General features: G+C 41.5%; 1 protein-coding gene across 1 annotated transcript in view; it reads right to left on the reverse strand.

The window, feature by feature from the left end:
• LOC110039855 (NFX1-type zinc finger-containing protein 1-like) overlaps nucleotides 1-10137 on the reverse strand; it is a 17160-nt gene extending 7023 nt beyond the window's left edge. Inside the window, exons 1-3 of the mRNA XM_089296771.1 lie at nucleotides 9964-10137; nucleotides 4455-6348; nucleotides 588-3162 (exon numbers count right to left, since the gene is read on the reverse strand). Coding sequence (XP_089152897.1) covers nucleotides 588-3162; nucleotides 4455-6348 — 4469 coding nt within the window. The 5' untranslated portion in view covers nucleotides 9964-10137. The remainder of the gene's footprint in view (nucleotides 1-587; nucleotides 3163-4454; nucleotides 6349-9963) is intronic.
• Nucleotides 10138-11770: the final 1633 nt, after the last annotated feature.

Genomic DNA, 11770 nt, shown 5'->3' on the forward strand with positions numbered 1-11770 from the left:
TCTAGCTGCATCTTTGTTCGGTCGTATCATACATTTCCTGGGCTCGTCACGCAAATCGTTTGCTGTATTATTTTGCAATTAAAATATTGAGAGCGTAAGCTAAATCATTTCTAGCTCGTTTTCATGCGATCTTTAACTAGATCGCATAAAAAGCTCATCTCTCTAGCCCCAAGGAAAACTTGTTCTACTGAATGATATACGATATCGGTCAAAAAATATTAATCTGTTGCCGTTACGCCAGCTTTGGCTAGCCTAGCCAAAGCTGGCGTAACGGCAACAGATTAATCTGCATGGTGAATGAGATCCTACAGTGAACAAGAGAAGCGTTTATATATGCTAAGTTCTACACATTTGATTTTTGTCTTTTTTCAACTTTTTGGCTCCGCCTAAAAACGCTACCAGAAACCCTCAAGGCCCCCCTCTTGTCTCAATCTTCCTTAGACTGAGTTAGACTGTTTCTCTTTGATTACAAGGATTTGTAGAGTTGTTAGCTCTGTTATGACTAACTGAACTGAAATGAAAAATATCGATTGTCTTCACTTATGTTCTCTCGCTTCTTACGCTTCTTGGATTGAAGTTATTCATACCTGTCTAGGCCCTTCGTTTCGAAGATATGCTTGCAATCTGAAAGCTGTAGAAACCGGGCGTCTTCTTCTTGCTCTGTACCAAAAAAGATATCTGTTATCGGGTCGCAATTGTCATTCTTCATGCACACGGTACAGATGCACTCCTTGGCGCACATCAAACCACGGCACCTGTGCTGGCATGGTAGAATTTTATCGCAAGGTTCGTCGCAGATGGGCCTGTCACACAGCTCACCACATTCCTTGCTGCACTTGTAATGGAGGCACTCCCAGGAACACTTCTCACGACAAGGAACGCACAGATCTCCACAAAGTTTTGGGCATGCGCTGTGTACGCAATGGTTTTCACATTTCTTTGTGCAAGGATAGCACGGCATTCTGCAGAACTCTTTACATACATGTGAGCAAATTAGAGGACGACCACACCTCAGCTTGCAACCTTTGTGAACTCTACCCATGCGACACTCTCCACACTTACCAGGACACTTGTGACCACATTCCAGCTCGTCTCCACAAGGGACTTCGCAATCTGCTTGAGTGGCCGAGCAGGCGGTTGTGGCTCCATGTCCGCATGGCCAGTCGGTTCTCTTGACAAGCTCTTGGCATTTTTTGGTGCAGGGGGCTCCACAGTGGGCTTGACATTGATGGCCACAGGCGAGGGATTTCTCGCACCTTACTTTGCATTTCACCATCCTCGGATTCGTGTCACACCTCACCGGTACATTATGGCCACAAACTGGTAGCTTTTTCGTGACCAGTTTTCCACAATGTCGCTCACACTCTTGCCAGCAAAGATTTGCACAGTCGTGATCACAGCCCTTGATTTTCTTGCTACATGGCTGCCCACAACGATACTCCAAATGCTCGGTGTCAAGTGGATGACACAACTGTCTACACGCATGGCCACACTCCAGACGCACTTCACATAGTCGCTGGCATCCTCCATCGGGAGCTTTCTCATTGAAATCCTTGGCTGATTCAGCTGTGAACTCATCATGGTGGATTTGACAAACAAGGGGCAAGGCCTTTCCGATGCTCTCACTCGCTTTCAAATCGGCTACAATCTTATTCCAGATGTCACTGTGTTTAGAGAGAAGATCAAAGTTTCCAATACAGTAGAAACCCTTCTTGGCCCGAGAGAGCGCCACACATGCGCGGTTCACACTCTTGATGAAGCCGACTTTCTCGGTTTTGTTGCTGCGCACGAGCGAAAGAAGAATGATGTCGTTTTCTTCACCTTGAAAGTTGTCAACTGTCGTCAATCGGACACTTCTCAACGTTTCAGAGTCTTCCTCTCGGAGGCAGTCTTTAATGGCAAACATCTGACCCATGTAGGTTGTCAGAAGTGTTATTTGATGGGCTCTGTAGCCTTGCTGTAGTAAATAACGACACAGCGCCACTAGATACCTAGCTTCGTGCTCATTGACATGGCTGTGCGTCTGATCGCAAGACATCTCTAAATGGCTGTGGTCGATGAAGAACATGTTCTTCTTCACTCCTTTGATGTCTTCATATTTCTCCACTGACTCGTGGTTTTCCAGATCTTCGTAGATGTGCTTCATCAAGTCAGCTATCTCAGGCCTCATGCGATGCTGAACGGACAGCCTCTCACACTGAATTCCAACATTCACCATTCTTTCGAACAAAGACACGTCCAGTTTGTACTTTTTGGCTAATTCATAGACTGCAGGGGTGGGTCTTAGTTGCTGGTGATCGCCAATCAAAATCAAGTGTTCGCATCCCTTCGTCAATGAAGTGATAATGTGAGCCTCCAGTACTTCAGCAGCTTCTTCAACTAAGACTATCTTGGGGCAGATTTTCTGGAGAATGTGGCGGTATCTGGCGGCACACGTGGTTGTCATGCCAATGACACGTGCCCTGCTAAGAATATCGTGTTCTTCCATTTCCCTTACCTCCTGTTCTCGTCGTAATGCTCGTTCATACTCGACCTGCCGAGTTTGGAAGAGTTCGTGGTGGTAGATTTTCACCCTTTGCCGCCAGAGTTTGTAAAGTTTCCAACGATCCTCTATTTCCAAACTGTAAATATCGTCAACATTCCTCTCTTCGTCTTCCGTCATGACTTCTTCATTTGTGAGGTTTTCTCTCACATACTGAGGATCGTCAGTGTCTTCGACTGAGAGAGCTTCGACTTGAAATGAAGGGCCATCAAGATCTTTGTCTTCCGAAGGGATGTAATCATAGTGAAACTCCTCCAAATCATCTAAACAATCATCTTCTTCATGCTGAATAAATTTGATTTCAAGCCAATCAAGAAGTCCCTCATCAATTGATCCTTGGCCAGAGTTCTGCGAGAGTAGTTGCGTGCAGTGTTCCGGTAGCATGTAATCTTCGTGACGAAGGACGTGCATAGACACTATACTTGTTCTCAGGGCTCTTAACAACATGGTAGATCTTTCAAAAAATCCTCTGTGCGTTCTAGTCTCGCGCTCATTTTGTATTCTGGCTCTGTAAATACGGTATGGAACCTCTTTGTTTTGACGCATTGTTGTCTGAAGATGTCGTAGAGACACGAAATCAAGTTTGTTATTTCTGCTGCGACCACCAACACGAACAATATCTAAAACGACGAAAGGCAAATTTTAGCACTCAATGTTTTAAAGAAACCGCACAATTGTGTTATTTAAAGTAAACTAAATCGTACCACCTCTATCTTCCTGAAATGTCTTGATTTTGACCTAGTTTGCTCGCTAAAATAGAAAGGGGTACTATCACGAGGAATCAGCGACATTTTTGGTCAAAACGATGCTGAAGTTTTGCCAGGTGCCCTTTCCAATTAGCGATCAAATATTTGTGCATGTGCAACTCAAAATGTCACCACTTTGGCAATCTCAATGCAATACTATAGTAAAATTCTTTAAAAGGCCGTTATTTTTAGCTCTCCATCGATGTAGATGCCTCTTGACTCTTGATCTTCAGACGACATTTTTAGGATAGAACCTAGCTCCTCAACTTCATAACGATTAAACGAGACGAACGTTCCTACGCAGTCAACCATAGATATGACGTAAACAACAAATCGTTCACGAGGATAAGCTAGTAAGGATTATAGGACTATTTTATTCGAGCAATAGGCCCTTTGCAGCTGGGGTCACGTGACCAAATTTTTCGTAGAAAATTTATTTATTATGGGCTATAACTTAAAGAACGCCGCAGATGGAAAGAGCGCATCGAAAATAACAAAATGGCCAAGTTTGAGGACCCTGGAATTAAAGAGTAAGTTTATACAACACTTTGAATTCTCGGAAAATTTAGAAGATTTGTATGGAAAATGTTGCTGGAGAGTAAGGCCTTGCTCTCCAACAACTTTTTCCATACAATCTTCTTATTTTTTTTCAAAAATTCAGACCGTCATAAAATGATGGGGGCCTCAAACTTGGCCATTTTGATATTTCGACATGCTTTTTCCATTTCTGGCATTCGTTAAGTTATAGCCCATGATTTTATGAAAAATAGGCCACGTGATGGCTTAGCTGCAAAGGGCCTATTTTTCGAAGTCTTCTGATCACAGCCATTAATCCAACCCTCCAACTAAAATTTCCACAATATTCTGGTAAATATTGGAGTCATGCACAATGGCCTCTGTTTATCTTTCATCTTTATCATTACCAGTGGCTATTTTTATTGCTGGCTATTGGTGACCTGTTCATATATATATGATATTCTATATATTCAAAATAAAATGGTTGTCGTCGTTGTTGTTGTTGTTGGGTAGGCCAATCAAACTTCGCGTGTGCTGTTAATAGATCGATACCACTAGCACACGTGCCGTTTTGTGGATGAATTCTTAACAAAAGACTTGTCAATTCTTTTTGTCTAATGCCATCAGACACAAATTACGATCTATCTCACCTTTCGTCACTGGTAAGAGCCCTTCCAGGAACTGATCCAAAGCGTGGTTCGTGTAAGACACCATCAAGATTGGTGACCGGTCTTCCTCGTTCTCCCAGAGCGAGGTTGTCTGCAACAGAACACGTGCAATCTTCAAACCCACGTAAGTCTTTCCTGTCCCTGGTGGTCCTTGAATAACGGCAAACTTTCTGGTCAGAGCCAATTTGAATGCGTGCATCTGTGATTCATTAAAGCCCAGGCTTTCGTTGTCGGGCCAATTATAGACGTTAGTGGTGAACTCATGTTTGACTTCAGCCGAAAGTATCTCCTGGTCCATTGGAGCGTCCATGTCAGTTGAAGAATCTTCAGTGCTGCTGCCGCTTTCTAACTGATGTTCCTCTGAGCTTGACTTCAGCGCAATCATAGAAGGACTATGGGGCTCTTCTTGTTGATATGAACCAGGGCTTTCTGGGTTTGCTGGCGTTTTTACAACTAAGACATCAGCAAAGTTAAACTTGAACTCGCTGCTGTTTTCTTTCTTGACTTGATATTCAGGAGGGCCAACGTCCTGACAGCATTCAACAATGTGCTTCTGGAAAGGGAATTCTTCAGGTTTGATCTCCTTCAAGGCTTCCAATACGTGTCTGTACGCTTCAAAATACGCAGGTGACTCTATCATCACAAACTTCTCTTCCTGCTGAATGAATTGGTTTATCTCTTCCATGCCAACGTTTTCAAATCGCACTTCCAATTCACCGACTTTGAGCCCTTTAACATCTCGATTTTCCACCGTTGCGAAGACAAGCGTGTTAAACTCATCTGAAGAAAGGCAAACCAGCGTGCCATACTTGAGTCGCTTGGATCTTTCCCAATTGACTCGCTTTACTTTTGGATGCGACAAGTCAAACATGATTCTGTAGACCAAGCCTTTCCTGCTGCATACGGGAAACAAGACTGTGACATCGTGATATACAGAAACGTCATTGGTGCGCCTTACTTTACTTGCAGGATTCGTATCCAGGTAGTTGCTTCCCTTCGTCAGTTGTTTAATGCCGTCTCGAAGGGGTATCACAAAGTCCTCTCTCAGAAGGCGAAACTGCACGTCAAGATAATGATTCAGGTCCCTGAACTTTCTGTCTGTGATGTTTTCGCGAAGAAAAGGCCTGAAACAAAGGTCTGATAATTGTGGAATGACGCTGAGCTCTCGGAAATTCTGCGGAGGTTCGTTCGACGATTCTTGATCATGCGCAGACTTTGCACGCCGAATCACCTGATCTTTAAACTCGAAGACTTGTCGGATTTTCTTGTCAAGATCGCCTGTGTTTTCAATGACATTCTTCTTTTTCAGTTCCTCCCAGGAGGTACTTAGCTGGGGAAGAGGCAGCTTATGCACTATGCTTTCACCGAGCCTCTGGAGCAGCGCAAGGAAAATGCCTGCCAGATCATTTAGCACAGCGACACGATCGCTCTCGTCTTTCCAGCTTTCTGAAAAAGGCATTTCGTTGACAAACTCTGAAAGAACATTCCCGGTCATGAACTTCTTCGCTGCAATAGAGCGTAGGAACTTCTCCGCGTTTTCGTTCATTATGGTATTCGCTGAGCACAGAAGACGAAATGCAGAAATCACAAGTTTCAACAAATCTGGTCTTATTTCTTCTGAGGCTAACAGCGCCTCAAACCTTTCAGTCTTGCTAACCAATTCTAAAATGCCTTTTTCTGGAACTCCTTCTCTACAGATGTTTTCAAGTTCTTTAAACCCAATGGGCCGAGTCGCATTGTTTGTTCCTTCTTTATGTACCGTTCTTCGTCGTTTTGGCCCTTGACTCATCAGTGCATCATCGGACTTACGCTTCCGACCTTTACCAGTTATCTTACTTCGTAAATCCATCATAGGAGGCCGGTAGTTACGTGACATCTATGAAGAATATTAGGTAAGTAAGTAATCAAAATAACTGAAAAAGGGTGGGGTATGTGGGGAAGTGTTGTTTGAGAGCTTTTGCAACACTGTATGTATTTATGGCCATGAAAACAAACAATAGTTGTTTTTGTTGATCTATATACAGAAAAGACTACAGAATCAGGCTGCATTGATCAGAATGAATACCGTTAACACTAACCCTGGAGTTAGAAATATTTTGTGGAGGCGGCGTGGCCTAGTGGTTAGTGCGCTGGATTTGTGATCCGCAGGTCCCAGGTTCGAATCCTCTTCCCTGCTACTGGATTGATTTGTGTTTGGTGGTCCCAGATTCAACTCCTCCTCGCTTTATAAATAGCCAACTGGTCACCCTCCCGCCAGTTGGGATTTTTAACAAGTTTCTGGTCAATTTACAAGATTTGTTTGCATATTTTCAGAGTCACCAATTAGTACAGCAGTGCTAAACACTTCAACCCTTAAATAAATTGATTTATTTATTCTATTTATTTATCTAAACATAAATTGATTAAGGTCTGAATTAGGGATCCTCTCTTTTCTCTTGTTATTGAGTAGATCTCATGTACCGCTATGGTTAGAAATAAGTTGTACTAAAATTCAAAAGGTTGCAATGATAACGTTAATAGGCTCCTTTGTTAAGACACCCCTTTAGCTAGAACTGTAACAATACCTGGCCGGGTCTCCATAATGACATTATGAAATTTTTCCAGTTTATTTTATTATAGATAGGCTAATAAATCAATATGTTTCTAACGTAGGTATTTAATTATTCTACTTGGAACTTGCCCATAAGTGCATGTTGCAAGTGAGGCAGCGTCCACACTACGCTGGAGAATTTTGAAAACGCAGCTTTTTTTCTACGGCTAGGCCTACCGTTCACACTAATCCGTCACGAAAACAGAGCTTTTCGAAAACGCTCTTTAAACCGGAGGAATTTGAAAACGCCGGCTTTGCGTTTTCGCGTGGAGGGCAAACATTTTGAAAACGAAGATTTTTCGAAGACGAGGCCTCATGATAATCATGTGATTTCCTTTCCCGAGTTTTCCTTAAACACAAATCCAAATGACCGGTGATTGTTGCGTTTTCAAATTTTTCCGGCGTGATGTGGACGGAAACATGCATTTTATGCGTTTTTTAGGACGTTCGCGCTAATTGTTTCTGCGCAACCTTACTGCGCACGCAAATTCACTTGCCACGTCATGCATGAGCGCGCGCGCTAAGTAATAAAATGAACAATGCAGATGGCCATTGCTATAGCTTTGCCTGGATTTAACGATCTTGGACGTTCGGTGACCCCTATTTTTCTTCTAATGGATCATTTTGTCTACCGATTTTCTACGTTTAGCGAAAAAATGAAGAAAATCTATCGACTAGAAGTTTGAATTTTTTGCAAAATGCACCATTGAATTCCGTTTTTTTTAGCTCTTCGTTTATCTGTGCGACGGTTTCAAATGCCTCTTGAAGGGTTAAGTTTTGTGAAAACGCTGGTAAAATTTGGAATTATTTACGCAGCAGACCCACTTCTACAAAATATGGCTAAGATCGTTTGTCTCCGTTGACTCACCTTGGATATTTTTAGCTATAAACCCCTGTAGACCATGCTGAATTACGTGCGTTAACTTTTCAAAATCAGGGGAGTTTTCCACACTCTTTATCTCTGAAATTAAGTCGGCGACCGCCAATTTTTTTTGCATGTAGTGTAGTAATGCTCGTTCTCCGGTCATCGCAGCGAAGTGAACCGACGAGTGGTCAGTGCAAAGCTTGCTCTAATATTCTCTTCTGTGCTTGGAGTAGAACCAGTGGGAGCCGTTTAGTCTTTCTAACTCTTACGCTAGTTCGAGCAATCTTGCTGCATGCGGCTACAAGCCGTAAATAACTGTAGCTCCGTTCAAATTCGACTCGGCATTTTGCACTTTCATCCACAGGCTTTGAGCTCCGCGTTTCGTAATTTCCACTGGAAAAGTGCACGTTTTCATGGGCCACAATATGGCCGTATTCCTCTGGACTATAAACCTTCACCTGCCTTTAGATCCGTATTTAAAATTTAACTGAAAAGCGAACTTCGAAGGCATCGTTCCTCTCTCGAAAGCCGCTCAAACTACTCGAAACTGAAAGCTTAGCTGAAGGCCAGTTTGTGATTGACAGCTGTCGCTTCGTTAGCCAATCAAATTATTTGAACAATTCTCACAAGGATTCTGATTGGCTTATTTTAGCGTGCTTTATCAGGGAACAGTTCACGGCTGACGCCACTTTTGCTCGTTTGGAAAATAAAGTTTGGTTTGAAAAAATTCAGCCAAATTCGTGAGGAAATTATCGGATTCTTTATCATAAAACAAATAAAGAAGCCTCGACTGTGCTCTGTTCTGTTGTAAAGCACTTAGGAAGCGGTAGAGCACTCAAGATGTAGGGAAAAACACTCGACTACGTCTCGTGTTTTCCCCTACACTTCTTTCGTGCTCTACCGCTTCCTAAGTGCTTTACAACAGAACAGAGCACAGTCGAGGCTTCTTTATTTGTTAACTGGCATAGCGAGGACAGGACATGAGAATTAACAGACCACATACCGAACAAAACGCAGTTACGCAGATTAAATTAAATCTTAATTTGTTTTGTCTGTCAGTGGCCTTATACTCAAATATGAAGATGCGGGATAGCTGAATATTAATTCAGTGTACGCTCTAGAAGGAAGCGTGACACAATGGGCTCCACAGTTCACTATAGATATTCAATAAATTGAGGTAACAAAAGACGACCGAAACACAAGTCTAGAAAGTGTGGCAAAATTTGCTTTAATTTGTAGTCAAATGATACAGATAAGATCTGGTTTGCTATTCAGTTATACCTCTTGGAAGAAAGTTGCCTAAATTCATTGATAAAAGATAGTTTACACGAAATAGTTACGATAATTTTAAATAATTCACTCGACGTTAATTGTCTATTTGCCGTTTTTCACTTACTCTTTTTTACCAGTTACACAGTTACCTACCACAAGTCTATATGTACCGATCATATCATTCAAAATTAGCTGATTTTTATCACACAGAGGTGAGTCTGAATGGTCGCGGAGAATGTTCTGGATGACATAAACATCTAACCGTCCTTTGTTCAAAACGAAATACCATGAAAGGTCGTGTTTCATTTTAATTTTAGTTTATTATGAAGAGCACGGTCGGCATTTAAATGAGAGATGCCCTTCTCCACGGTCTAACTGTGGTTTGAAAGTGACGGTAGATTTATGTGTAGTGCCGCTGGACGTTCTGAGTGGTTTTTGTTATAATAGATAGTAAGTTTTGCGGTGTAACTTGACTGGCTAGACTAGAGGGTCTATGAATTATTGTCGACAAGTTTAATGTACTAACTACACTCAAAAGTTCAACATCTTTTCTCGTCGTTCCAATCGTTGCGTCTGTAAAACTTTTCGAAACGATAGCGGAAAAGGAAACGCTGCAAGGCAGTATAGAATCATGTGGTATGTAGCACAAAGCAGTGTTCCGACTTCATGCTGCCAACCTGCAGTTGCTTCGCAATGCGAACAAACCTGTCTTACTTTCATAGCAAATAGCAGACCCTAAAGAGACACGTATTTGAGCAACTTACCTTAAACCTCCTCTAGGCGATTTTTCGACACATTTCTAGGTGATTTTCAGAGCAGCAATAACACATGAAATACGAATTTCTCTTTGAACATACTCTCGATTCCAGGAAACCTGTTTCCTTTCTCAGTTCTCAGAAACCTCCCCCGTTTTATGCATAACTATCACCCATGCATACGTCGTTGTCATTGGTCCGTTATTTTTAGCCGTCGATTCTCAGAAACACAGTCAAAAAATATTCTTCTTCCGGTCAAATGCAGCTGACTTTAAAACTAAACGAACCCGGTGAATCTGTCCCTTAAATTTGGATTACATGCTTACATAGGTCCTAAATAAAATTTTACCGGCCCTAAAATCGCCCATTACAGACCCTTAGGAAGTCTAACACCGCCTTTCGGGAAGAATTTTCAATGACGTTCTCTCGAGAAATAGATTTCTATCGAGTTTACTGTCATCATCAAAATCTAAATTCTCTTCGCACCCGCCATCATTACGTCAAGTTAGTTGTGTTTCTATCGGGTTCTAGAAACAAGATTTTCAACCAATCAGCGCGCGTATTTTCTTTGGGCTATTTACTAAAACGAAATACGTCAATTTCCTTTCTGGTCAGAATGTGACTTCTCGTATAAATTCCCGTTGTTAATGTTAGCATCTGTGGGCGCCGTAATGGAACTGTTTTAGCGAAAGATTTGCAAAAAGGTAATTTCCCTCCAGGGAGGGTGTGGGGGTGATGAATTACTGGTGAGAAATTCAAGTAAGGGTGTGCATAGTGTGCTTGCATCCCAGTTATTTGATTCTTTGTCGAGCAATGATTCGCACAAGTGATGATTATTAATCTTCAAGATACTGTCTTGATATACTTGACCATTCTCCTAACTACAATTAAAAGAACTGTGTGGAAACAAGCAAGGAGAATTCATATTTCAAACAAGAGACTGAAAATGTCACAAAGGTTAATAGCTATACCTGAACCATAATTATTTATTGTACAAAGAATTGCCATGCACAATAAAGTTGACGACTAAAATGCTGTATCACTTTACTTAACCCTTCTGAAATCAGGCAAAATTAATGTACAAATTCACAATATTCCTTCAGAATAGAACTTGGTAGTTAACAACATTGAGTATTGTTACTTGAGCTTACTCTTTGAAATACTTGGTCACTGCAGTGGTTATGCAAACTTTCAAGTAACTTAAATATCATACACCATTCAATCTATGAAAATTAAAGATAGTAAGCTTTTTAACTTACAAATATAAATCTATTGTTATAAGACCCTAGATATTTAAAACAGAACAGCCACAATAAGAGCATAACTCAGTAATAAGTCACCCTTTCTGACTGTTTTAGATACAAAAGAACACACAGGGTGCAAGTCAAGGTATACATGTAAAAAAATTGCAACCTTTCTGCGTCTTTTGTGCACCCCCCCCCCCCAAAAAAAAACAAAAACAAAAACAAAAAAACTGGGCAACCTAACCTTACTTCTTGCGTCTCACTAGCAAAGAGATAAAAATAACTACAAAGAAAACTCACATATTTTCTAATATTTTGGGCCAGGTTGTTCAAAGCCCGATTAAGCTAACCTACCAAACGCGTGGGTTTTGATTTCAGTTTTGCAACTTTTCGGTGCGGTTTCCAGGTTCTATTGCTTGTCCTTCAGTTTCGAGCTTGAGTAATCTTAAGCAGTCAAAAATATCTATATACAAGATAAATTTATACTTTGGTTAACTTTTAATCCTGGATTAGGGTTAACCCACCTTCGAACAACCTGGCCCTGGAGTTTACAAGACAAACACTCATATCCT

This window comes from Orbicella faveolata, unplaced genomic scaffold (genome assembly GCF_042242905.1).
Source record: "Orbicella faveolata isolate gen_17 unplaced genomic scaffold, um_ofav_v1 contig_27, whole genome shotgun sequence".
In the NCBI taxonomy this organism is placed as follows: domain Eukaryota; kingdom Metazoa; phylum Cnidaria; class Anthozoa; order Scleractinia; family Merulinidae; genus Orbicella; species Orbicella faveolata.